At 43.2% G+C, this 27,787-nt stretch overlaps 1 protein-coding gene across 3 annotated transcripts in view; it reads left to right on the forward strand.

Annotated features, from left to right (window-relative positions):
- Positions 1-343: 343 nt before the first annotated feature.
- The window catches only part of BCAT1 (branched chain amino acid transaminase 1), a 95,124-nt gene continuing 67,680 nt past the window's right edge, over positions 344-27,787 (forward strand). For 2 of the 3 annotated variants that reach the window (XM_034782343.1, XM_034782361.1), the window contains exon 1: positions 26,617-26,712. In XM_034782343.1, the coding sequence (XP_034638234.1) occupies positions 26,659-26,712 (54 nt within the window). In that variant the 5' untranslated portion in view covers positions 26,617-26,658. Of the gene's footprint in view, positions 615-26,616; positions 26,713-27,787 lie in introns of those variants that run through there. The other variant, XM_034782352.1, reaches the window with a different exon arrangement.

Below are 27,787 nucleotides of genomic sequence, written 5' to 3' on the forward strand. Positions count from 1 at the left end.
TTGTTCTTCAGAATACTTTTAAAAACAATACTAGCTGCCTATTTAATTTTAAAAACAGCAAAAAAATATCCACCTCCCTTTCTATTTCTTATAAGGAGTCTTGAAGTTTAAATCTCCTCAGTGTGATAGATGTGCTTGCTTTGATCTGCTTAGCTCTTGGCAGTCCTGGGGCTCCGGGCTGCTGGTCCCCTGCTCCCTAAGGACAGCTCTGTCCGCCATTAGGGAATTTTTCCCCAAGAACCCCCTGTAACATTTCGCGAACCCCAGTTTGGGAACCACTGCATTGTGGGGATGCTGCTTCTTTGGGAAGGGAGATCTGGCTGCAGCAAGCACTGGGTGATGTCCCGCGGCTGCTCCCCCTGGCGACGACCAGGGGAAAGTGGCGTTGCCGCGCGCTGATGCAATCGGAACCCCCAAGCAGCAGCAGCAGGAGCAGGGAGAATATCAGTTCCTTCTCACAGCTGCAACGTGTCCCAGCAGGGAGGCGTTGCAGAGGGAGAGACAGATAGTCCGTAGGCGCTTCATCCTGCTCGCTGGCCGAAGGGAGCGGGGCCGCGGAGAAAGCTCTTCCTGCCTCATCTGGCAATTACTGCTCTTGTACTAGCACGATGAAGGTAATTGGAGTCAATTGTGCTGCAGCATGGGTGCCCGTCCATTGTGGGATGCACAGTGGCAATAAAACAGCATTTCATTTATTGTTGCTCTGATTTGGCTTTGGTGCCTTGCAAGGGAGGCTCTGTCCTCGCTAGTTGGTTGTGTCTGATTCAGAGGCAGGATGTGCGTGACTCTCTCGTCTCCTTTTTTAATGGTTGAATTGCAGGCGGCATTTGAGAAAAATAATACGGGGTGGGGAGAGGAGGAGGAAAAACCTTTCAATCTAACATTGCATGGGAGAATTATTTGTTACCGGCGCGGGTTAATTTCTAACATGGGTCTCTTAAGGGGTTAAAAAAACAGAAGGGGAAAAAAAATCTGCGAAGGGTATAGTCTGCTGACAGGCGACATGGATTTAAAGTGCCCGGGAGTTTATTATAGCTCTTAGCTGTGCAGTCATGCTAGACCTGAATCTGGGTAACAGGCAGCAGAATGTAGCGTGCTTTAGTGTAAATGGAAAATGTAACGTTTTCACGGGTTAAAATTTAATGTGAGATGTTGCATTTTTTTTGAAACCAGTCTTTTATAGTCGCAGTTTGGTCTCTACTTCCTTTAAGTTATACAGTCTTTGTGTGCGTGCTATCCCCTGGGATGTGGGGAGAGACGCCTTGTTCTTCCAAAAGGACTTAGTGCTGTTCCTGCTTTTTTAACTTCTCCACTGGTAACTTTACAGTGCCTGGAACAGCTGCACCATGTGAAGGTCTGGGGTCTTGAAGAAGGTTCTGTACAAAGCTGGCTTTGAACTGACCACTGTTTGTCCTGAATTTGCACTTCGGCTTGTACATAGTTGCTCCACTTAAATGATTCTGCTAGATGAGATGAGAGCTTATTCCACCCAGGGGAGGAAGGGGAAACAACAGTAGACTTCACTCATGCTGCTCTCCCCTGCCGATTGTCGTGTTGCCCTTTTCTCATCCTTGGATCTTGTCTACCTTGAACATTTTCTGAAATTTTCTTGCTGTTGCCTTAGCAATGGTGCAGCTGCACAGATGCTGTCAGTAATGGGAACACTAGTAGAGAAGTGTTTTATCACCACCCCACCTCATCTGTGCTCCATGTACATGAGGATTCCCACAACTGCTAGCATCAGTGCAGCTGAGACAGGATTAGACCAGTGATGGGAGAAGTTCTGAAAATGCTCCTAGTAGCCCACTTCGTGGCTTCTCCGGTTCAGCATGCTGTGAGTTAGGGGCGTAGGCCCTGGGGAGCAGGTTACAATCTTGCATTGCCGCTGTTCATAGAATAGAATATCAGGGATGGAAGGGACCTCAGGAGGTCATCTAGTTCAACCCCCTGCTCAAAGCAGGACCAATCCCCAACTAAATCATCCCAGCCAGGGCTTTGTCAAGCTGGGGCTTAAAAACCTCTAAGGAAGGAGGTTCCACCCCTCCCTAGGTAACCCATTCCAGTGTTTCATCACCCTCCTAGTGAAATAGTTTTTCCTAATATCCAACCTGGACCTCCCCCACTGCAACTTGAGACAACTAGTCCTTGTTCTGTCATCTGGTACCACTGAGAACAGTCTAGATCCATCCTCTTTGGAACCCCCTTTCAGGTAGTTGAAAGCAGCTATCAAATCCCCCCTCATTCTTCTCTTCTGCAGACTAAACAATCACAGTTCCCTCAGCCTCTCCTCATAAGTCATGTGCTCCAGGCCCCTAATCATATTTGTTGCCCTCCGCTGGACTCTTTCCAATTTTTCCACATCCTTCTTGTAGTGTGGGGCCCAAAACTGGACACAGTACTCCAGATGAGGCCTCACCAATGTCAAATAGAGGGGAATGATCACGTCCCTCGATCTGCTGGCAATGCCCCTACTTATACAGCCCAAAATGCTATTAGCCTTCTTGGCAACAAGGGCACACTGTTGACTCATATCCAGCTTCTCGTCCACTGTAACCCCTAGGTCCCTTTCTGCAGAACTGTTTCCTAGCCATTCGGTCCCTAGTCTGTAGCTGTGCATGGGATTCTTCTGTCCTAAGTGCAGGACTCTGCACTTGTCCTTGTTGAACCTCATCAGATTTCTTTTGGCCCAATCCTCTAATTTGTCTAGGTCCCTCTGTATCCTATCCCTATCCTCCAGCGTATCTACCACTCCTCCCAGTATAGTGTCATCTGCAAACTTGCTGAGGGTGCAGTCCACGCCATCCTCCAGATCATTAATGAAGATACTGAACAAAACTGGCCCCAGGACTGACCTTGGGGCACTCTGCTTGATACCGGCTGCCAACTGCAGCCATTGGTCACTACCTGTTGAGCCCGACGATCTAGCCATCTTTCTATCCACCATATAGTGTTTTTGCTGTACCGGTTGCATGACTGACCAGAGCAGTGGACTTCAATCTCCAGGACTGTTATCCAGCACCTTACAGCAGTACTAACCATGCACGTACAAAAAAAAAGGAAGTAAAATATGATCCATAGCGCTGTGACTGATCACGACAACAGTGAGCTTGACAATGAAATTACACTATTTCTAAGCAAAAGGATCACTCTGCTGGACTGAAGAAACATAGGGGAGTGATATATTGGGAATGATATAATGGTACTCTGATCTAGGAGACAGGAGATCTGGGTTGTACACTCTGCCACTGGCCTGCTGTGTAACTTTAGGCAAGTCAATTCACTTCTCTGTGCCTTTTGTTTTCCCTTTTGTCCTTCATTTGTTTTATCTATTTAGACTGTAAAGTCTTGAGGACAGGGACTGTCACTGTGTGTTTGTACAGTCATAGCACTCATCACAATGGGATCCCAATCACAGTTTGGGCCTCTAGGCATAACTGTAATACAAATAAAATTATGAAGGTATCTGTCAGTAATATATCATTACACTTCCCTGTCCCTTGAGGTTTCCCCTCTTCCCTATTTCCTGCTTTAAATCCCTGCTACTTCAATAAAGACACATTCTCCCTCAACCCTTTTCCAGTTCCCTTCCTGTCTCTGAGCCCTCTTTACAGAAATATTATGTGTAAGAACTGAATTTACCTCTGGTTTCTCTAGTTCTCCCTTGTCCCTCTGTGGCAACTGATTTCAGCTGACAGGCCTAGCACTTGCATCATCTTGTGAGGATGTGGGCGGTCTGATTTCCTTGGCACTGGGGCTGACTGCCCAAATCAGTGTTATAGAGTCACAGGAGAAACAGAAGGAACCAAAAAAGAGGTTAGCTTGCACGCAGCTTATATTTTTCAATGGGCCATATTCATCCCTGGTATAACTCAATGGAATTATTCCCCTGCAGTTACACCAGGAATGAATTTCTCCTTAGGAGTACAGTGATCAGTAAATACTCAGGGGTCAGGATTGTCAGGAGAAGAGACACATCACATTTTATTAATGGCATGAGCACTCAGCCTTGACAGTCTATTCAGGCCTTTTGAAACAATGCATCCACACTAGGCAGGCTAAAGATTCAGCATATGTATTAGCATAGTTGCTCCCATACTAACATGTCATTTTATTTGTATCTGTAAATAACTGTGGCTACATAAATAAAAACACTGTGGTCAATAGTAGGCATTGAAACCAGGACTTTTAGCAAAAAAAATTGTGAGGTCTGTTTGCTGTGAGAAAATAGTGGACTTTATTCTTGCTAGCCCCAACCAGCAGGGATGACACGATCATAGTCACTATACCAAATGAGTTATATCTTCCACCTTGTTGGACAAGCTAGTCAAAGGCTTTGAGAGCCAGAGAAGTTCAAGTCCTGTCCAGAGTACTAGTCTAACAAAGTGTAGCTACTGACTGAGAGCCCTGGTGTCTGTAATGTGGAGATTGAACTCCTGGCCTCAGCACTGAAAGCATAAACTCCCATGACAGCTTGAGCACATGTTGAGGGAGTATATGGCCATAACTTATCATACAGTCACCCATTCTGGTAACTTGATATCCTTACCTCACAACTACAGGAATGCCTGGCCCCACTTTCCTTAGAAATGGTTCCGTTGGCTCATAGCTTATACGTTAAGGAACCAGATTATTACCTCATAAAACAGAGCACCTGTCATCATAAACCTTTATTATACTAGAGGTGAGATTAACTCTGGTCCATCAGGAGTCTAGCAAATATTACCATATGTTACTGACAGTGAAAATCCAGTTGTTTGCTTGTCTAAAGGTCCAGCGATTCCTTCTCTTGTGCAAACCATAAGAGCCAAATAAAATAACATGAAGTTCCAATTAAAACTGTTGTTAAAAGTAATCAAAAGCTTTAACCCATCTGTCTTCCATGATACACCCATTTTGGCACATAGGTTATTATTGTTTTACGGACCAGAGTTATTCATTTACTTACCTTCCCTTTTGAAGTTCACCGTTCATGCCCAAGTTACATTTTTAGTGTGTGTGTGTATATATATATATATATATATAGATAGATGAAAAGAACTATATAGTATGAGTACTTAACTATGTGTAAGTTGTACTTAACTAGTACAACTTACCTACCTGAGTGTTTCATGAATTTAACAACAATGCTCATGCTGATTGTAAGACTAGAATATTGATTTTTTTGTTGGTGCTTCTTGGTGCCAGAAGTGGTCAGGGTGGGAGGAGGAGGAGGAGACAACGAGCCGGGACAGACGTAGAATCTTGCAGGATCAGCAGCAGACTCTACTATGCCTCCTCAAGGTCACTAAGTCCATGAGAGTTTAGCAGCGCAGGACCAGTCCCTTTGTTTTCTCTTGTTCAGACCCAGCAGACCCAGTCCTCAGGGTCTCCCTTACCTCCCCAAACAGTGCTAGCACTTGCATTTACCCTTTCTGTGAGCCAGAATCTGAACGCTTTCACATTATCTAATTTTGGGGAATTGCTCTTAATACTATTTCACTTCAGTTCCTTGTAGCAGCTGTGATTACTACACTCATTCTGCAGCTGGGAAGATGGGCAGCCTTCCAGAGTGCAGCCCTGCTCCACAATCAGCTAGCAGAGTGCAGTAGTACACGGTATGCTATTCATCCTGGAGCCTGAAAACAAGACTCTCAGATGAGGAGCTAGAGGTCCAAGGTTTCTTTTTCTGAGCCCTCGTCTTGCACACAATAATACAGATTGGTGTTTGCTTGGGCAGAGGTTCTGTTGTGTTCACACTGCTGATGGTCTTGCTCATGGTTGTCCTTAAGATGAGCACAAAAGACAGAGACTTCTGTGTGGAAGATGCTGATGGACTGAACAAGTTGGAGAACTGCTGTACAAAGCCATCAGTAATACTTCCATCCTGAGGAACTTTGAAGAGCTTTACAAACAGTAGTAGTTAAATCAACCCTGTAATGTAGGTAGGTGGTTTCTTTAGAAAGCTACCTAAAGATACTGAATAGATATGTCTTCTGAAACGTGAAGTCTTTGTAAGAATTCTTGTAATGCCCCAGAGGCATAGTCATTTTGTTGACACCCAATTGCTTTTTATGAGTTGAATCATTTAATTAACTCCTTAAAACCCATAGCGAGACAGTATTCCAGTCAGTATTCCGAAGCTATACCAGGGGACAGTGCCTTCCCGACTCATTTCCAGAGCCTCTGCCAGACAGGCAGCAATGAGAAGGGATTTAAACCCTGAATTTCCTGCCTCCCCCTGGCATGGGGCAGCCGAGCTACTGCCTCCTCCTCTGATCTGGCAGCAGCAGAGTCTACTCCCTCCCAGATGGTTGTCTTCTCCTCATCCCATCCTGACCACCGCTGGCACCAAGGAACATTACACACCCATCTACCCCACTCCGAGGTATGTGGAAAAGGAGGAGGGAAACAAAAAACTCAGAGAGGATGTGAGGGCCAGAATGGCACAGGGGAGATGATGGTCTATGGGATCAAAAAAAGCAAACAATTTAAAGAATGGGCTCAAGAATAATACTAAAAATGTGATAATACCATTATATAAACCAGTGGTTCAGCTTCTCTGGGGATACTGTGTGTTCTGTGGTGGCCACCCTATCTGAAAAGGGGTCTAGTAGAAATTGAGGAGGTTCTGAGATTGGCAGTGGGAGTGATCAGAAGCATGCAAATACTTCCATATGAAGAGAGACTGAAAGGATGCTGACTGTTTACCTCACAGAGGAGGGGAAACAGAGGGGACCTGACCAAGGCGTACAGAAGAATTTAATGAGGTTCATAGTGGGATGTGGATAACAAGATTGTCCAGAGTTGTTATAGTAAATTAAAAAAAAAAAAAAAATTGAGGACTTGGAGCCCTTCCAATCTTCAGGGTTTAAGTCTGTGCTGTAAGCAATGTTAGAGTCTGAGCTAGGAAACACTCATTCTTGGACATGCTGCTTATTTCTATGGGTTAATCCCATTGACTGGGGGAAGTTTTCAGAGGCACAAAGGATGGTTGGATGTTTCAAAGTCTATAGGAGCTGGGCACCATTGTGTCTTTGAAAATCTCCTTCCTTTGATAGCAGCGTCTGCAGGGTCATGGCCTTAGCACATGCATGCTTGTGCACAGAAATATCAGGGCTTGTCAAAGTGTGATCCTTGGTCAATCCTGGCTCTGTCTCATTCTAGATGTGTGAAGAATAGGAAATCAAGTCGGATTTAAGCTTTCAAAGTGTTGTTTTACCAGCTCCATTGCTATGTGAGTTAATTTCCCTCCCCTATCTCTTCTGAAGGCTAGTATGTTACTGTGGTCCTCCAAAAATAGGCTTTTGCTGTGCCATAGCACTTCTAGAGGTTGATTTTATTATTATTTATTTATTATTATATAAAAATCAACAATTTCTCATTGAGTTTGAAATTGTTCCACAACGACTCCAAGATCTCTTTCTTGAGTGGTAACAGCTAATTTAGATCCCATCATTTTATATGTATAGTTGGGATTATGTTTTCCAATGTGCATTACTCTGCATTTACTTTGTTCTTGGTGTTTTTTAATGGGACTTTGCCTGGAAGAAATGCCACACTTTTAATTTGCATAAACTGGTAGAACACTTGTAACTGTTTTTCAGAGGACAGTGACTGATACCATTTTCACTTCTGCAATTCTCAATGGTTAGTTGTTAAATTTACTAAAGTGTATAAGATTTCTGTCTTTCTTTGATATGTGAGAAGTAAAATGTTGGCACAGTGTTACGCTCAGTATTTAAATAATTGTAGACACTGATTTCTATTTGCATCACCTTGTGGACTTTATAGTATGTATTAGCATAAATTTAATAATTTAAGTATAAAGGAGATTCATATAATTAACAAGTAGCACATGTAAAAACTAGCATAACTTAACTTAAAACTCTTAAATATCTATCATGGGGTTTATGCGGCTGCCCATCACCATAGTATCTGAGCACCTTCCATCAATAAAGCCATGTGTCAAAGTAAAGATTCTCCCCACAACTGTAACTCGGACCCCGTGCACATACAAAGATGCAACTGGTGTATTTACCTGCAGCAATCATATTCATCATGATACATGCTTAACCGTGTTTGGTAACTGAAACGGGAATTCAGGAGACAGAAGAAAGAAGCGACAAAGAGTCCTGTGGCACTTTATAGACTAACAGATGTATTGGAGCATAAGCTTTTGTGGGTGAATACCCACTTTGGGCATCTGACGAAGTTTTCCGTGCAGTATGTCTCTATCTCCAATACCCTTTGCTGCAGAAAAGGGGCTTCAGCTCCTCTTCTCCTTCAAGATAGGAGCTAACTGGACATAATTTAAAGCTACCCTTGTAAACACCGTGAGATGCACCAAGAGGATGTAACTCAGGCTTCATCAAAACTGAGGAAATTCTCCCTCTAAATTCAAACCAACTACACCAGTTTTAAAACATGCTGGAGCAGCAGTGTAGACAAGATTCGAGCAAGCAGTGCCTGTGCGCTGTTGTTCAGGGAGAGAATATGCATAGAGCATGGCTTTGTGCAGATGAGATACAGCCACTGCACAGCCCTCAACTTCCCATGTGCGGTGAAACCACACTAGTTCTGCCTGGGAAGCCTCCACAGCCCCAGAGGAGAAGGCTAGATGTGTTCTAGTGTGAGAGAAGATGGTCTTGTGATTAAGATGTTCAGTTGGAACTCAGAAGATATGGCTTTTGTTTCTGTCTTCTCCAGTGTGAAGACTCATAGGCAACCCCCACCCCCAACCGTGGGCCTAATAATACTTCCCTACCTCACAGGTGTTGTGAGGATAAACCTGTAATCGCTTTGGAGACATTTAGCTACTACGGTATTATTAAAGCCTATACAGCCTATTAAAAATATGGACACAGTTCCTCTTCACCTTGAACAAAGGTGGCAAAATAACTACAAGCATCACAGAGACCATTCTGCCCTCCAAATTCAAGATAAAGCACACAATTCTAGCCCCCACTTAGCCAGAAGCTGCTGTTTGCCTGTTCGTCTTGGTTTGTCCTGCTTTGTAACCACCCTTTCCCAGCTGAGGTCAACCTCCGGGTCTCTTGATCCATATTTCACACTCACTCTTCAGACAGGTGGCTAGATGTCCATCCAAGAACCACATCTAGCTGTCAAGGATTCTGCATCCAGACAAAGAAAGCATCCATACCAACCCACTACCTTTGAAAATAACCACTGCCTTTAACACATTAAACGCTACCTTTCAACACATACAAACAGCCTAACCCTGTAAATATCCTTCTAATGGTTGGACTGGGTCCAGCTGCAGTAACTAATCCATTCAGATCCTATGACAGATTGTTGCTGGTATAATTTATCAGCTTCATTTTTCCTAACACCCTAATTCCAATAAATTTATTATACTATAGCCAACTGCACTGGCAGCTCTACTCAATCCAGAAAGTCAGGCTCCTTGTGTCTCCATGCACCAGTGGCATTTACAGTTCAGTAATCAATTAAGTTGCCTGTAGAAGTTACTAAGGCTGAATCCGGCTTCAGACCAGTGTATGTCTGCCTCTTACCAGCCTGCAGTCTCATGCACAGTCAGAGAACATTTTGATTCTCTTAGCATTGTTGTTGGTGGCTGGTAGAGCCAGCAAGTTCTTGTTGACTAGCTCCGGTGGGAGTGTAAGCATGACTTGCGGGACAAAAAGGAGTTGTCCTTGTCTACCAGAAGAATACCAGAGCCTTTGTTTTTAGTGCGCATGTTGAGTCTGATTCACTACTGCCCTTTACCTCAGGGCAAAACGGGCCTAAAAGTTACCATTCTGATTTGCAAGTATTTTGCATTCGCTTTGCATTGTTATAACTGGCTACACAAGGTGCAGGGCAACAGTAAATCAGGTCATTAGGGTTCGATCGTATGTTCTTTCCAAGGCCAAAACTCCCACTGAAATTTGTAGGAGTTGGATGCTCAAGAAATAAGGATGGATTGTTTTAAATCAAAGCAATTTAAATTGCTGATTTTTTAATCATAATTTAAATCGGCAAGCAGGAAACCTTGGTTTAACTCATTTTAATGGTTTTGCATTTGTACTTTTCAGATATTTTCCCAAAAAAAGGTTGATTCTCATTGGTTGGTAACCACTAAAACATGTTAATTGGCAACTAAATATAGCCTTTACACTAAATTTGGTGCTGGTTTTGCTAACCCGGAGGATACATGATAGCTATGCATATTCATTTATACAATTATATAGCTTAACTTACATTTATTCAGATTCTTAATTTTTACATTGCTTATTATGTTAAAAGATAGCGAATGACACATTTCTTAATTACTAGATGGTTAATTTTTTTTTACTCATGATTTGTGTCACATTGCAGTTGGATAGAAATTGGAATTCAATTACAAATGCACAAAAGCAAGCATTTTCAAATTCATTTATTAGTTAAATAAAAGTACCTTAAGTGTGCTGATGAATACATAAGAGAGAAAAGTCAGTTTACCAAAATATGTTTTGCATTGAAAACTAACAGATTTATTAAACAAAGGAAGTATTATCTGTAGAGAGTGAATTTAACTGATTTTTTTTCTGGTCACCATGTCCTTCCAGATTTTAGAAGTAGTACATCTCATTCTTTCATACCTCATTTTTATTTCATATATTGGAGGAGGAAAACAAGCTTTCCTGCTTTTCTAACTCCCAACTGGTTTCTTAACTTTGAATGAACTGATCATTGAACTGAATTAGTTGAATAAATGAAGAAAATAATCTCTCTCTGCACTTACAGAAGAGACTACTCATGTCAAAAGCTGTCTCAGCACTTCAGTAAACTCTGGTTCCAGGTGCCTAGCCAGTGACTTCTACCAGTTTAGTGGTTTGACTTTCTTTAAAACTTGGCAGCAAATATGTACTTCATATTATTTTCTGTATTTCATTTAAATGATTTTAATAAGTTTAAGCCTTAACCTAAGTTTCAGTTTCCAATTTAATTATAAATAGGGTTATTTAAAAAAACACCACCACCATGTATTTAAAAAATCCAATTTGTTATTTAAAAGAAAATAATCCAATTTTATTCACTGCAAGAAATAAAGGATCAGGTCCTTAAATGTAATTTTTTCTCTCATTTGCTTTCTTCTTTAAGCAGTTCTCATTTTGGAATGTGCTTTTTAATTAAATAAATACTACTGGGAATTGTGTGATTATGGAGACTATAATTTCTCAGATATAGTTTGGAGGACAAGTGCTACTAATAATAGTAAGGCCCTCATTTTCCTGGATGTGATAGCTGACAGATTTCTTCACCAAACTGCCATTTTAGATTTGGTACTGGTGAGTGATGAGGACCTTGTAGAAGAACTGGTTGTAGAGGACAAGCTGGGTTCAAGTGATCATGCACTAATTCAGTTTAAACTAAATAGAAGGATAAACAAAAATAGGTCTGCAGCTAGGATCCTTGATTTCAAAAGGGCTAACTTTAAAAAATTAAGGCAATTAGTTAGGAAAGGGGACTGGACTGAAGAGTTCAAGGATCTGAATGTGGAGGAGGCTTGGAATTACTTTAAGTCAAAGTTTCAGAAACTATCTGAAGCCTCCATCACAAACAAGGGGAAAAAAATTCATAGGGAAGGGTTGCAGAACAAGCTGGATGAGCAAGCATCTCAAACAGGTGATTAAGAGAAAGCATACAAGGAATGGAAGATGGGGTGGATCAGCAAGGAAGGCTACCTCTTGGAGGTCAAAGTGTAGAGATTAAAGTGAGAACTGCCAAAGCCAAGCACAGTTGGACCTCGCAAAGGGAATTAAAACCAATAGTGAAAGGTTCTAGAATCATGTAAATAAGAAGAAAACAAGGAAAGAAGAGGCACTGAGGATGGGGTGGAGATTAAAGATAATCTAGGCATAGCACAACATCTAAATAAATACTTTGCCTCAGTTTTTAATGAGGCTAATGAAGAATTTAGGAGTAATGGCAGGGTGACTGGTGACAATGAGGATATGGAGGTAGAAATTACCGCATCCAAGGTGGAAGTCAAACTCCGATAGCTTAATGGGACTAAATTGGGGGCCCTGGATAATCTCCATCCAAAAATATTAAAGGAACTGGCACATGAAATTGCAAATCTATTTGCAAGGATGTTTAATGAGTCAGTAAACTCGGGGGTTGTACCCTATGACTAAAGAATTGCTAATATAGTTCCTATTTTTAAGAAAGGGGGTGTGTGTTCTGGGAAACTACGGGCCTTTTAGTTTGACATCCGTTGTGTGCAAGGTCTTGGAACAAATTTTGAAAGAGAAAGTAGTTAAGGACATAGAGAGGTTAACGGGAACTGGGATAAAATACAACATGGTTTTACAAAAGGTAGATCGTGCCAGACCAACCTGATCTCCTTCTTTGAAGATAACAGATTTTTTTTTTTTTTTTTTTTTTAGACAAAGGAAATTCAGTAGATGCGTTCTACCTGGATTTCAGTAAGGCATTTGATACAGAGCCACATGGGAAATTATTAGGTAAATTGGAGAAGATGAGGATTAATAGGAGAATTGAAAGGTGCATAAAGAACTGGTAAAAAGGGAGACTACAATGGGTCATACTGAAAGATGAACTGTCAGGCTGGAGGGAGGTTACTAGTGGAGTTCCTCAGGGATCAGTCTTGGGACCTAAGTTCCCTCTAAGCTGCGTGGGCGTGTGGCCGCGCAGCTGCCTGTTAAGCACCACGTAGGCGCTCAGGGCTGCGGCAGGGAGAGATGCCTCTCCCCAAGCTCTGGACCTGCCACGGTGCCCCTCCGCTGGCCCCCTCCCCTGGCCCAGGCCAGCTTGGAACCTGCTGCAGTTGGGGGCCAGGCGCCCCTTCCCTGACCTGAACCCAGCCCAGCCCCTGACCTGCCGCAGCCGGGGGACAAGTGCCCCTCCTCCAGCCCCCACCCAGCCCAGCCTGGACCTGCTGCAGTGGGGAGAGGTGCCTCTCACCCCGCACCCATCCCAGGTGCTACTGTGGAGAGAGAGAGAGCTGGGGAGAGTCCTCTTTCTCCACTGTAGCCCTGGGGAGCCCAACTGAACCCCAAACCTCTCATCCCCAGCCCCACTCCAGAGCCAGCACCCCAAGCCAAAGCCCTCCCCCTCTCCACCCCAGTTCTGAGCCCCTCATCCCTGGCCACACCCCGGAGCCCGCACCCCTAGCCGGAGCCCGCACCCCTAGCCGGAGCCCGCACCCCTCCTGCACCCCAACCCTCTGCTGCAGCCCTGAGCCCCTCATCCCCAGTCCCACCCTAGAGGCCACACCCCCAACCAGAGCCTGCACCCCCCCACGCCCCAGCCCTGAGCCCCTTCCCACACTCCAAATCCCTGAGCCCCACCCCTGCTACATGAATTTTGTTATGTGCACCTGACACATCACCTCCATATTGGTGCACATAACAAAATTAATTCCACACACGGGTAGGAAAAATTAGAGGAAACACTGTTTGGGACCAATCTTATTTGAACTTAGGGAAAAAACGTGGGAGTGTGCTAATGAAATTTGCTGATGACACAAAGTTGGGATTACAAAAGAGGACCGGAATATCCTACAAGAAGATCTGGACAACATTGAAAACTGAAGTAATAGAAATGGGATGAAATTAAATAGTGCAAAGTCATGCATTTAGGGACCAACAACAAGAATGTTTGCTATATGCTGGGGACATGCCAGTTGGAAGTGAAAGAGGAGGAGAAAGACCTGGGTGTATTGATCATTGGATGACTATGAGCTGCCAGTGTGATGAGGCTGTGAAAAAGGCTAATGCAGTCCTAGGATGCATCAGGTTAGGCATTTCCAGTAGAGAGACGGAAGTGTTAGTACCATTATACAAAGCACTGGTGAGACTATACCTGGAATACTGGGTGCAGTTCTGGTCTCCCATGTTTAAGAAAGATGAATGCAAAGAAGGGCGACTAGGATGATCCAGGGAATGGAAAACCTACCTTATGAGAGGAGACTTAAGAAGCTTTGCTTGTTTAGTCTAACCAAAAGAAGGCTGAGGGGAGATATGATTGCTTTCTATAAATACATCAGAGGGATAAATACCAGGGAGGGAGAGGAATTTTTTAAATTAAATGCCAATGTTAACACAAGAACAAATGGATATAAACTGGCCATCAAAAAGTTTTAGGCTTCAAATCAGGTGAAGGTTTTTAACCACCAGAGAAATGAAGTTCTGGAACTGCTTCCCAGGGAAACAGTGGGGGCAAAAACTCCAACTGGCTTCAAGACCGAGCTTGATAAGTTTATGGCGGGGGTGGTATGACAAGACTGTCTACAGTGGCATGTAGACAATCTGCAACTGCTAGCAGCAAATATCTCCAACGGCTGGAGATGGGACACTAAAATGGGGAGGCGCTGAGTTATTACAGAGAATTCTTTTCCACGTGTCTGGCTGCTGGATCTTGTCCACATGCTCAGGGTCTAACTGACCACATATTTGGGATCAGGAAGGAGTTTTCCCTGAGTCAGACTGGCAGAGACCCCTGGGGGGTTTTCCACCATCCTCTGCAGCATGGGGCCTGGGTCACTTGCAGGTTTAAACTAGACTAAATGGTGGATTCTCTGTAACTTGGAGTCTTTAAACCTTGTTTTGAGGACTTTAGCAATTCAGTCGGAGGTTATGGGTCTATTCTAGGAAGGGGTGGGTGAGGTTCTGTGGCCTGCAACGTGCAAGAGATCAGAGTAGATGAGCATCATGATGATCACTTTTGGCCTTAAAGTCTATGAGTCAGTTAGTTTAATTTTTTTCCGTCTTAATAGGGTTGCCAATTTTGGTTGGATGTATTCCTGGAGGTTTCATCACATGACATAATCTTTAATTCCTGTGGATTCCAGGGCAATCCTGGAGGGTTGGCAACCCTAAGTGTTAATGGCTCATTTGCAAGCCAGGGAAAGTCTAATCCCCCACAAAATTGTTTCCTGGTTCTAAAAGTTCAGTAATTCCTCAGACAATTATTTTATTTGTCTCCGGTATATATACATTTGAGGAGTATTCACATTGTCTTGTGCTAAATATGTGTTGTGACGGGTTGGATCACAGAAACCCCCTTGGGAGCTGCCACCCGATGTGCAAAGACTACCCCTGCTTCTGTTTTCCCTGCCAGCTCAGGACTCCAGCACCCTGTCTTGCTGAGCCAGACACTCCCGTCTGGCTCCAGACACAGACCCAGGGTCTGAATCACTTGTCCCAAAGCTGCAAGTTTACCTGAAAACAGCTCGCAGTAGCGTGCTTGTCTTTAGCACTCAGATGCCCAACTCCCAATGGGGTCTAAACCCAGATAAATCCGTTTTACCCTGCATAAAACTTATGCAGGGCAAACTCATAAATTGTTCGCCCTCTATAACACTGATAGAGAGATATGCACAGTTGTTTGCTCCCCCAGGTATTAATACATACTCTGAGTAAATTACTAAATAAAAAGTGATTTTATTAAATACAGACAGTAGGATTTAAGTGGTTCAAAGTAGTAACAGACAGAACAAAGTAAGTCACCAAGAAAAATAAAATAAAATGCACAAATCTATGCCTAATCAAACTAAATACAGATAATCTCACCCTCAGAGATGTTTCAGTAAGTTTTTCTCAGACTGGACACCTTCCAGGCCTGGGCACAATTCTTTCCCCTGGTACAGCTCTTGTTGCAGCTCAGGTGGTAGCTAGGGGATTCTTCATGATGGCTTCTCCCTCTCTCTGTTCTCTTCCCCCCTTTATATATCTTTTGCATAAGGCGGGAACTCTTTGTCTCTCTGGGTTTCCACCCCCCCTCACTGGAAAAGCACCAGGTTAAAGATGGATTCCAGTTCAGGTGACATGATCACATGTCACTGCAAGACTTCATTACTCACTTGCCAGCACACACATATACAGGAAGACTCACAGGTAAATACAGCCATCTGCAGACAATGGGAGTCATCAAGATTCCAAACCATCATTAATGGTCCACACTTTACACAATTACAATAGGCCCTCAGAGTTACATTTTATATTTCTAGTTTTAGATATAAGAGTGGTACATTTATACAAATCAGATGATAACACTCAGTAGATTATAAGCTTTGTAATGATACCTTACAAGAGACCTTTTGCATGAGGCATATCCCAGTTACTTACATTCACTTATTACCGTATTTTCTCTAAAACTGTCTCAGTTACATTATGTTGACTTATCAAGTTTTTATAAAACCATATGGACTGCACAACGTCACATGTGTGAACAAGCCACTTAGCTTGGTCAGAAAGTCAAAGATCTGTGTGTGATTTCCACCAACAAGGAATGTCACAAATAAAACACTGTCAAATTTTATTGCATTTTTAAGTCTGGTTTACAGTAGACAAGGTTAGCTGGTATAGCTGTGTGTGTACAAGCAAAAAAGTGCTTTTGCCAGTATAGCTTATACCCATTCAGTGAGCAAAATAAACTATCCCAGCAAAAGTACTTTTATGCTAGTATAACTACATCTGCACTAGGGTTTTTGCCAGTATAGGGATTTAATAAATATAAAACCATACCCCTAACCAACAGTACTATATGGACAAAAGTTTACAGTGTAGACCTGGCCTTGTAGAATACCTAGGCAAAGCAAAATGCTAGACCAAAAAACAATGAGGTTAAACATAAACACAAAGGGTGGTCTGATTTTTCATTACGTTAAGACCCCTTTTTGCTCTCTGGGAATATAAAGGTGCTTTTAAAGGGGGTATACATTATGTTTATGTCCCCTTCATGCTGCAGGAGTGAGAATCAGGCCAAATAGAACAAGGCCCTCGTGATTTTTATACACATCGAAAAATTATTTTTTGTTTTTAGCAATAACCATGACACACAGCCATGAATTGTGTCTGTTTAAGAAACCTGCTTATGCATTTATAAGTCAACTGAATACAACTGGCTGCTTTAATGTGTTTTCCTTTGTGTCATTCCAGCAAACAATGCCCTTGTTAAACAAACTAATTAATGCGAGAGCTGACAAGCCAACAAAAGAGACACTTTGAAGCAGTGTTCATAGGGGTTAGAGATGGAAGAAAATCATTAGGAAATCTAGTCTTTCTGTCTACCAGTGCAAGATTGTTTCCTACAGTGACAAAGGAAGAAGCTGTTGAACTAAGCAAAAGGGTGAAGAGAGGAAATAGTATTGAATGTGATAACAAAAGTTTCATAGAGAAGAAAACAAAAGGAAGAACATTAGGGGAAATAGGCGTAGAAAACAAAAGGAAGAAGACAGAACATTAGGAGGTCACTTGGGAAGGAAACTTCTATAAGGTCATTGTATCTCTAGGCATTGGACTAATGATATAAAATAGGAAGTAGAATTGTTTGTTTTCATCTTTTCAAGGCAGTAGTAATCTGTGAGAGAAAAGCAGCAAAAATAAGTAAGGGGGGGAAATTCAAGCTGTTCTGCACCTGATGTCGTAACGTATGCTGGTGCTAGGTGGTTTAGAACACTAACCGGTCAGAATGGTAACATTTTAGACCCACACTGCATAGATGTAAATCAGTGGCTGCACCTGGTGTGAGACTAGGCACTGCTGCTACCTGAGATTGTATAGCTCTTTAGAAAGGCTCCCCTTAGGGCTTACTACGGTGAATAAAAATACTTTACATTTCTAAAGAGTGTTTTCTCCCCTCCGGCTCTCTCAGTCACCCAGCCTGTCAGACACACATTCTTTTTGGGTTTCAGGTGTGCTTTATTCTTTACCTCTTGCTATACTTCTTTATATATATCCTCTCATTTACCTGCTGCTGTATGTATCAGGCGTCTTTGCTGTTCCTAGCTTTTTATTACAGTAGAAAGCCAAATTCAGAATGTTACTCAAGTGTTGTGACTAAAAAGTTTCATCTCCTGTATTTTTGTTCCCCCTTTTTTTTTATTTTTCCACCCCACGTAAATATCCCCTCCTCCAAGACTGTCTAACTTGACTGCTGGCTTTGATGACCCTACTTTGGCAACTTATTCATCTTGGCTGCAGTTGCCCATTGAAACTAGCTCAGTCTGCTTTTAAAGATAGAGCATAGATATAACAATACTGAACCTTCTTGACATTAACAGGTTTCAGAGTAGCAGCCGTGTTAGTCTGTATCCGCAAAAAGAAGAACAGGAGTACTTGTGGCACCTTAGAGACTAACAAATTTATTAGAGCATAAGCTTTCGAAGAAGTGGGCTGTATGCTCTAATAAATTTGTTAGTCTCTAAGGTGCCACAAGTACTCCTGTTCTTCTTGACATTAACCCTTGTCTATATAAACATAAAATTTTGACAGACTAATTGATCTGTCCCATCTGTAGTAAGTTTTCTACTTCTTTGTCCAATGTATTAGGGCTTGTATAACCAAGAAAGTTGTACTGGTATAACTTGAATGGACTTTTACATCAATTTAGTAAAACCATTGAAGACTCCTGGATGGATACTTATTATGATTTAAGAGCAGAATATTTCGGTTTCACTTAATTGACTTAAGGTAAACCAAAACAAGCCATTCTTAAACCAAAATAAGAGCAACTATGCAGCCTTTTGGATTATTTTAATTATATTGGTTTTTAATTCAGCCATAACTTATACCAGTGGAACTTTCTGATGTAGACAAGCCGTTGAATGTGCCAAGCTTTGGAGCTTCTTGTTTCCTTGGGAGATTAATGAGAAAACTAATTACATCATTGTGAAGTTTTTCCTGATAGCCTAAATTTTCCTTTTCTTTATTGCATTCCACCAATCTTATTTTCCACTCTGTATCCCAAACCAAAATTTGAAAACCTTCTCTGAGGGAAACATATCAGAGATCAGAAACGACCATAACTGTAATTCTGCTTGGCGGAAGAGAGGCTAAGCCCTGAAAGAGCCTAAAGCTGAATTGTCCTTTTTGAGGAGGTCTCTGCAGAATGAGGTTGAGGCACTTCCATGGGTCAGTTTGGGGACGTGCACTATTGCTGCCTGTGCTGTATATGTTCTGTGGATAAATAGAGGACTTCTGTATCTTAAGTCTATCAAGCTGGTACCTAACAGACTTCAGCAAACCCAAAATATTTCAAGGGCCGCCTGTGTGTGGCTTGAGTAGTGGTTGGAACCACAATTTGAGTAGCAGCCAACCGATCATTCCTCTTGGTTCAATCTCACCTGAGGAAGAAGGCGTGAAGAGAAAATGTGGGTGAGATATACCCATTCTCTTACAGTAAAAGACGTCCAGTCTTACTCTCTTCTAAGTGAGCTAGCTCAGCAGATATTTTCTTTTCATTACTTTTTGTACTGTGCAACCAATTGCTGAACATAGTATAGGTTAATTCAACAGAGTTAAACTGAAAGCATCTGTGTCTGGCTCTGTGATACCATGAATGAGTTTCCACAGTCTAGAGGCCCCTTGTAAAGGTCATGATGAGCTAATGTTTTTTTCAGTTGATGTTATAAATAGTATTCTATGACTCAACCCCAGAGCAACATGCAAAAATCTCTCACTCCATCTGACAGAATTTGTGGACCTTTTTTAAACACAACAAGCACCATTACAATTTTCAGTGCAACTTTTTCTGTAGCCTCTTTTTTTTTTTTTTTTTATGTTGTGTGGCTGCCAAGTGGTACTAGAATTCCCTGGAAAGCCACAAAAGAGAGTGATCTTTCTGCATTGTTATAGTTTGGTCTTTAATTATTGTTAGCTTTTTAAAAAACAGGGATGTTTTGTTTGACACTCTAGTCACACAGTATCAGAAGGGTAACTTTTTGTCTTAAGCTTTTTCTCCTGGTGCTTAGATAAAGGCAAAATTATAGGTGGCTCAGTAGAGCAAACATCATTTCCAGCACCTCAGGCCCATGGGTGCAACTCTGTTTACTTAATGATTGTACAGCATCTAGCACAATGGGGCCCTGACCTGATTGGCCTGTAGGCAGTACAGTATAAATGTTTAACAATAATAATGAAGTAATTGAGGCCCAGCTCCCCAAAAGAATTTAAGGATTTTGGCCTGAGCCACTAATTACCTGGAATCACACATAACAGAAGCTGGAATTCCTATCTTGATAAGGGAGATTAGAGCTTGAAATATTTGCCTCTGGCTAGTAAGTGTCTGACAAATATGGAAGAGGAGGGTAGGTCACTCTCCATGGGCAAGGCCTTAGTCAGTTTGCCAGGAAGGGTGCTCTCCTTGGAGCCTCATTGGAGGTGCCACTTTTCATATAGGTTCTGGCTATTAGGTGTCTGATGTATCTGAAGAACCTCCTCTGGTCCTGAAAGGAGGAGGAACATTAATTTAGTCTCTCTGCTGGAGCCTGAGGGCTGCTTCAAGAGGGTTGAGTTTGAGCTACCTTACCCCATCTGCAACCTGGTGGCAGCTGTAGGTAGTAGAAGTGCTGTAAGATGTTTCTACTGCACCTTCTCCACTGTAGGTTAGGGTTGCCACGTGTCCAGTTTTCGACAGAACACCCAGTTGAAAAGAACCCTGGCGGTTCCAGTCAGCACCGCTGACTGGGCTGTTAAAAGTCCGGTTAGTGCGGGGGTGGCAGGCTCCTTTCCCAGCTCCGTGTGGCTTCTGGGAAGTGGCTTCCATGTCCCTCTGGCTCCTAGGTGTAGGGGTGGCCATGGGGCTCTGCGCGCTGCCCCTGCCCTGAGTGCCGGCTCTCCAGCTCCCATTGGTCAGGAACTACGGCCAATTGGAGCTGCGGGGGCGATGCCTGTGGGCAAGGGGTAGTGCACAGAGCTGCCTGGCCGTGACTCTGTCAAGGAGCTGGAGGTACATGCTGGCTGCTTCCGGGAGCCGCCTGAAGGAAGTGTTACCCCCTTCTGTACCCCAACCCCTTGCCCCAGCCCGGAGCCCCCTACATCACCCAAACTCCCTTTCGAAGCCCGCACCTGAGCCCTCTCCTGTACTCCGAACCCCTCGTCCCCAGCCTGGACCTGCCTCCCAAACCCTTAACTCCTCATATCTGGCCGCACCCCCAGCCCAGATCCTGTACCCCCTCCCACACCCCAACCTCCTGCCTCAGCCCAGAGCCCCCTCCCACACTCCAACCCCATCCTAAGGCCCCATCCCCCAGCCCGGCGCTCCCTCCTGTATTGCAAACCCCTCATCCCCGGCCCCACCCAAGGGCCCGCACCCCAGCCGGAGCCCTCACCCCCTCCTGCACCCCAACTCCTTGCCCCGGCCTGGTGAAAATGAGTGGGTGAGTGAGGGTGGGGGAGAGTGGGCGATGGGGGGGTGGGGGCGGAGTGAGTGGGGGATGTGGCTATGGAGAAGGGGCAGGGCCTTGAGGAAGGGGCTGGGAAGGGGGTGGGGCAAGGGTGTTCTGTTTTGTACGATTAGAAAGTTGGCAACCCTACTAGCTGTTTCTTTGGGTCCTCTTTCCCAGTGAATAGCTCTGCATTGCTTGCCTCTTCTACTAATCCTAGCTTTCCCAAGCAGTAGCAGAGTGAAATTGACTTGCTTACTGCTGCCCGTGTATTTTTAAATAGCTGAAGTGAAAACCAGCAAAACTCTGGTCAGTTTTCACTCTGTTTTCATGTACGCTCTGAGTAGCAGTAGAGACACCTTAACGGTCTGTGTTCAGACTCATGTAAGATCTCACTGCATCAGTTTACACTCAGTTAATGTTTGAAAGGCTATTTTCGCAGCCATAAAGACTAGACACTTAAGGACAGATTTTCAAGAGAGCTCTGCTCTTGTTTGGGCACCTAAAATCTTACCACTTGGTTTCATAAGTGCTCAGCACCTAGCAACTCCCAGGGATGCTGCTTAGGAAAGCTATGAGTGGTGGCAGGGGTAGGCACTGCAGCTATTCAGTAGAGAGGCGGCCCCAGAAAGGAGGCTGGAGAATATGTAGATTAGTATATGCCCACTCAAATGTTTCTTCTGCTGTTCCCAGGAATTGCTAGAAGTGCAGCTATTTTCAAAAGCTGGCCATTAATGTTTCTTAAATGAAAACTTGGCTTCTGCATAAGTTGCTTGCAATGCCTTCGTGTCTCCCTCCTCCCTCCTTCCCCAAATTCTCCACTTCTGGTCCTCAGTGATGAGCAAGTGAGTGGAGTTTTCAAGCTGTCAGGTCAGTAGACAGATTACAGTGTGAGGTCTCTCGACTGAGGCCTTAAAGGGACACTGTGAACTTTAAAATCTCACTCTGTCTGGAAATGCTTCACATATTTTTGTTTCAAATAACATCTAGGATTACAGGAATTAACAGAGATTAGAAAAATATTTTTGTTGTGGACTTTCTTACGTTGATTTTTTTTTAAGTTTGCACATTTAACAGCAGTTACGGTCACTATTTCCCCTTTTGTCTGTGTGCATCCTTCATACAGGATCAGGTGAGGGAATTTAAAATAGGAAAATGTGATGGTAAAACAAACAAAACTTGGAAGAGGGAGTGTGAAGGAGGTGTAATACCTGAAACTAATTTAAACTGGTGTTTTAATTTGAATAAATGTCAAGGTGATTGTGTCCTTGTTCCTATTTACTATGCATTTATATTTGTATAAAGTTAGGCATTTGCCTCAAAATCCTTAGTCAGAATTTCTTCTCTCTACTGTTGTGCTCTATGACATTTGTCTGTCACTCTCCAATCCGTGTGCAGCTTTATTTCCATGGTTCTATTTGTGAATCATTTTGTCATTCTTTGGCATGAAAGGTTCTATATAAACACAAAATATTGTCAAGTCTATAACCTCCATTAGTGTTAAAGAGAGTAACATGCACAGCTCCCTCACACTGATAGGTGACTAATATAACCTTTAATAAAGTTTATATTTCCTTTATGCTGGAATTACAGTGGAAATCCTACAGAAGTGTTTGAGAAAGGCAATACTACTATTACCCACTTGAACTCATGCAGAATATTAGCCTTTTTCGTAACTGTATCACATTAACTCATTTCTAATTTGTGATCCACTATAACCCCTAGATGTTTTCAGCAGTACTACTGCCTAGTCAGCTGTTCTCTATTTTGTATTTGTGCATTTGATTTCTCCTTCCTAACTGTAGTACTTTGCACATGTCTTCTTTGAATTCCATCTTGTTGAATTCAGACCAAGATCGTTTTGAATTCTAATCTTGAACTTCAAAGTGCTTGTAACCCCTCTCAGCTTGGGGTCCTCTGCAGATTTTTTAAGCATGCTCTACACTCCACTATCCGAGTCACTAATGCAAATATTGAATAGTACAGGACCCAGGAATGACCCTGTGGGACTCCACTAGATATGTCCTCTGTGTTTGACAGTGATCCATTGATGACAACTCTTTGAGTATGATCTTTCAACTATTTTTGTACCTACTTATGGTAATTTCCTCTAGACCACATTTCCCTAGTTTGCTTATGAGCATGTCATGTGGAACTGTAACAAAAGCCCTACAAAAATCAAGATATAGCGCATCTATTGCTCCCCCCATTCACTAAGCCAGTAATCCTGTTAAAGAAGGAAATAGGTTGGTTTGGCATGATTTGTTCTTGACAAATCCATATTGGCTATTCCTTATAACCCTGTCATCAACTAGGCACTTACAAATTGATTGTTTAATAATTTGTTCCAGTATCTTTCCAAGAATTTGAAGTTAGGTTGACTAGTCTATAATTCCTTGGGCTCTCTTCATTCACTTTCTTAGAGACAGGTTCTATGTTTGCCCTGTCCTCCAGGAGTTCGTGAAAATAATCACGAATGGTTCCAAAATTGCTACAGCTAATTCTTTAAGTACCTTAGGATGGTATTCATTAGGCCCTGCTGACTTGAATACGTCTAATTTACCTAAATATTCTTTAATCTGTTCTTTCGCTATTTTGGCTTGCATTCCTTCCTGCTCATTGTTAATATTAATTGTTAACTATCTGGTCACAATTAACCTTTTTAGTGAAGACTGAAGCAAAATAGGCATTAAACACCTCAGCCTTCTTGATATCAATTAGCTCTCCTTCCCCACTAAGTAAATCTTCCCTTCTTTCTGATTTTTGCCCCTATGTGCTTTCTGTTGTACTCCTGCTTAGGAATTTGTCCATATTTTCTTTTTTTTTTTTTTTTTTCTTTTTTTTTGTAAATTTCCTTTTTGATTTTCAGGTCAATGAAGAGCTCCTGGTAGAGGCATATACTCTTACTATCTTTTCTTCATATTAGAATAGTTTGCTGTTTGCCTCTAATATTGTCCCTTTGAGAAGTTGCCAGCACTCCTAAACTACTTTTTCCCCTTATATCTTCTTCTCAGGAAAAGTCTGCTTTCTTGAAGTCCATTGTCCTTATCTTGCTGTTCTCACTTTTTTTCCTTTCCTTAGAATAAGAATATCTATCATTTCATGACAGGTTTCACAGTGGTAACCTTGTTAGTCTGTATCAGCAAAAACAAGGAGGACTCCTGGCTGTTGTGTGTTGTTTTTGTTTGTTTGTTTTGTTTTGTTTCATGATCACTTTCACCCAAGTTGCCTTCAGCTTTCAGACTCACAACCAATTCCTCCCTATTAGTCAAGATTAAGTCTCACATGTCTGTGTGCTTGGTTACTTCCTCCATCTTCTGAAACAGAAAGTTGTCCCTAATATATTCCAAGAACTTGTTGGACGTTTTGTGTTTTGCTGTGTCTGGGTAGTTAAAGTTCCCCATTGTTACCTGGTCTTGTGTTTTGGATATTTCTGTTGTTTGTTGTAGAAATGCTTCCTCCACCATCTCCTCCTGATTTAGTGGTCTGATCTGCTCAGGGGTAGATGTCATACTTGGCATTATCGGTAGTGCCCATGTGGAGGAGCAGCACGAGGTAGTGGTCAGAGGGATGGATGAGCCTCAGCAACCTTTCTGTGATCTCTTGGATGCAGACTGCAGGCAGGCAGTACACCTCCCAGGATTTCAGGTCAGCAGATGGATGCCTCTGTCCCCCCTCAGAAGGGAGGCCCCGACCACCAGAACCCTATGGCTCCTCCTCTTGGGTGCAGTGGCCATGAGCCTCCCAGATGTGGGGGCAGGTGGCTCCTCCTCAGTCATTGGGGTCTGCTTCTCTCCTCTTTTTGCCAGTACAGCATAGTGGTTCTTGACTGCAATGAACAGGGGATCTGGAGTGGGGTGGGGGGGTGAAGCACTGTCTGGCTGCATGGCCACCTTGTGCAGCAATCTCCTTCTTGCACAGCAGTCAGTTCTCCTTTCTTCTCTGGTGCTTCTGTAGTTGGCCTGGATGACTCCATGTACATCTTGTCGATGAAGTCCTCGTGGTCCCAGATGCTATGCAGATGAGCCATGTCCTCCTGCAGCTCTCTTACCTGCTTCCTCAAGGACACCAGCAACAGACTTCTCACGTGAGGTGGTTCTCCCTGCCTCATTTTCTTCAGGGACATGCAGGCTGTGTTCCTAGGAAGTCAAGACTTGGACCTCGGTAGAAGCCCCCAGGTCAGATTGCCTGTCTGGCCAGGGCCAGCGCAGGTGCAGGCAGAGGAAGAGCTAGTAGTGGTTTGGTGATGAGCCATTTTTCTCCCATTGTGGGTTCTTCCTTGTAAAGTATCTGCATTCCTCCTCTAACTGGTCTTAAATGAGTGTGTGACCCATAATTCCATGGCAGAGCTGTGGTGTGACAGAGGGGAAGGAAGCAGAGGAGAGAGTTGAGGTTAAGGATGAGGACAAGCAAGAGGATGAGCATAAGGGGCAAGGGATTGTATGTGGTTACTGGGACAGATGGAGATGCAAGCTTCCTGAACCCTGTGGGGATGGTTTTGTTGGGACTGTCATCCGCTAAGGGTTACTTGGAGACCACCACATCCCTATTCATTTGTGATCTATTCTAACCCATAAACAAACCACAGGGCTGCAAAAGTGAAAGAACATTGTATTAGTCTCTCAACTACTAAACTCTCCTACAACTGCTGTGCTTCCGTGACACACACTGCTTAGTTCTTCGAGTTCAGTACTCTTTGGCTGAAAAATCTCGCATATTAAGCCACATTGAAATGATTAACCTAGTCCTTCACCTGGTTCCCTCTCCTGTGTCTGTATAAATTATAATGGCTAGACCATATCTTATCCTGCTGTTGATGGCAGTGGCAAAACTCCCATAGCTACAAGGGAGCAGGATTGGGCGCTACACGTTCAGCTCAGAGCAAATTTGGTTCTGAGTTACACACTGCCCAGAACCAGACTTATGACGGAAATGAATGTCCCATCACAACTGTGGCTCTTGTGTCACAAACCATGGTCTACAGGTTATAAACCGCTCTGCCAAGTCTCACAAATCTGGGGCAGAGCCTCTCTCACAAGTGGGGATTAATTTTAAGGCTCTTTCAATCTGATGATGAAGGATTTTGCTTGCACCTAGTTTCTACAAGGGGCTTAAATTTTCCTATGTCATTCCCTCCCTCCTTAATGTCTTATTTATACAAATTGCCATAACTCCAGACAGATTGGTACTTGTCTCTTGGTTCAATGAGTGGGATGAATAGCTACAAGTATATCATTGTCATCTTCTGAGCAGAGAGTTATATGGGAGTATGTGGATATTTTAATGAGAGAATATTGTGGGGCTACTTTATATTTTACCAACATATACTAGTAACCCCTGGCCCCCCAGGCACCGAGCTGGCCTCTCAGACAACACAGTGCTACAGTTTAAATCTTACGTCATGTAGTTACTTGCAGTGCATTGGCATGATTAGGGGCTTGGTTTTCAGCGGTGGTGGTAGCTGTACTGCTGCTTGTGATCCTCAGCTGGGTAGTAGAGAGTGCTTCAGTAAGCAAGAGGTGCACTGTGCATGCTCACCCGGCAGCATGGCAAGCTCATTGACAGCTGAGCAGGGAGCAGCCGATGCCTTCTCTTGCCAGGTATTTCCCACTTTGCATGGCTTTCTGAATTTATTTTTGGGGGCAAGAGAGAAACAGGGAGAAAGCATCTGATCCAAGGGAGAGAACTTAACTTCCCCTCCTCCTGGCCCTTAAACATTCCAGCATTGCTGTCCCCCTCCCCCAGATGATTCTAGCACAAAATCCCTTTTTCACCTAATTGTTCTATAATTTAACCTCCTCCTCCCCATACCACATTCATTCTAGCACTGAAGCCTCTTAATGCCCGTTCCCTCCTGTGCATTCTACTGATATTCCCTCATCCATCCTCCTGTATATTCAGCACCGTAGCCTTCCGAGTGCCCATCCCCCAAATATTCCATCCCTGTGATCCCTGCCCGCGAAGCCTTCCTGCATCCCTTAATCCTTCCAGCACTGTCTTGGAAAGTCCTGATTAGCTCCAATGATCAAAGCCAGAAAGACATGTCAGATTCCCTGCTCCTCTTTACCCAGGTGCCGCTGTGTGTAATGTGCGTTTCATGTCTGCGACCAGAATGCTGTAGAACTGGCAGGGAGAGGATGCTAAGAAAGCAACATGGAAGCTGCTTTGAGGACATGGGATGCTTCTGCTAGATGATTTGCTTTCGTGGGTCATGCACCTGTCGGCTTACTCTTCTGATTTGCACTATCCCTCCCCTTTCCTTCAATTGCCGGCTAATATAATCCCACTCGTTTGTGGAGCACTTAAAAGACACAAAATGGCTATAAGAGAAATACGGTATAGATTCATGACTAATTTTGTTTTTGTGGATGTTCATTCATTACCGCTTATCTCATTCAATTAAGGAAGTATGGTTTGGAGTAAATGTTTCCTCCCTCTCTCCCGTCCCTTCCCCTGCCAAGTCATTTTCACTGAATAACGGCACAGGGGAAACTACAAGGCTGAGGTGTCTGCCTCTAAAGGGGATTCAGTGACCTGATATAATTGTGTAAAATCCCAGAGTATTTATTCAGCTTTAAGTGAAACAATTGCACTTTTGTTCTCGGATTGTGACCCTGAGACATATAAGGCTAATGTGGGATTTAACCAGTCTTGCTAAAGCCCAGAAATGCAGTT

This window comes from Trachemys scripta, chromosome 1 (genome assembly GCF_013100865.1).
Source record: "Trachemys scripta elegans isolate TJP31775 chromosome 1, CAS_Tse_1.0, whole genome shotgun sequence".
NCBI lineage: Eukaryota > Metazoa > Chordata > Testudines > Emydidae > Trachemys > Trachemys scripta.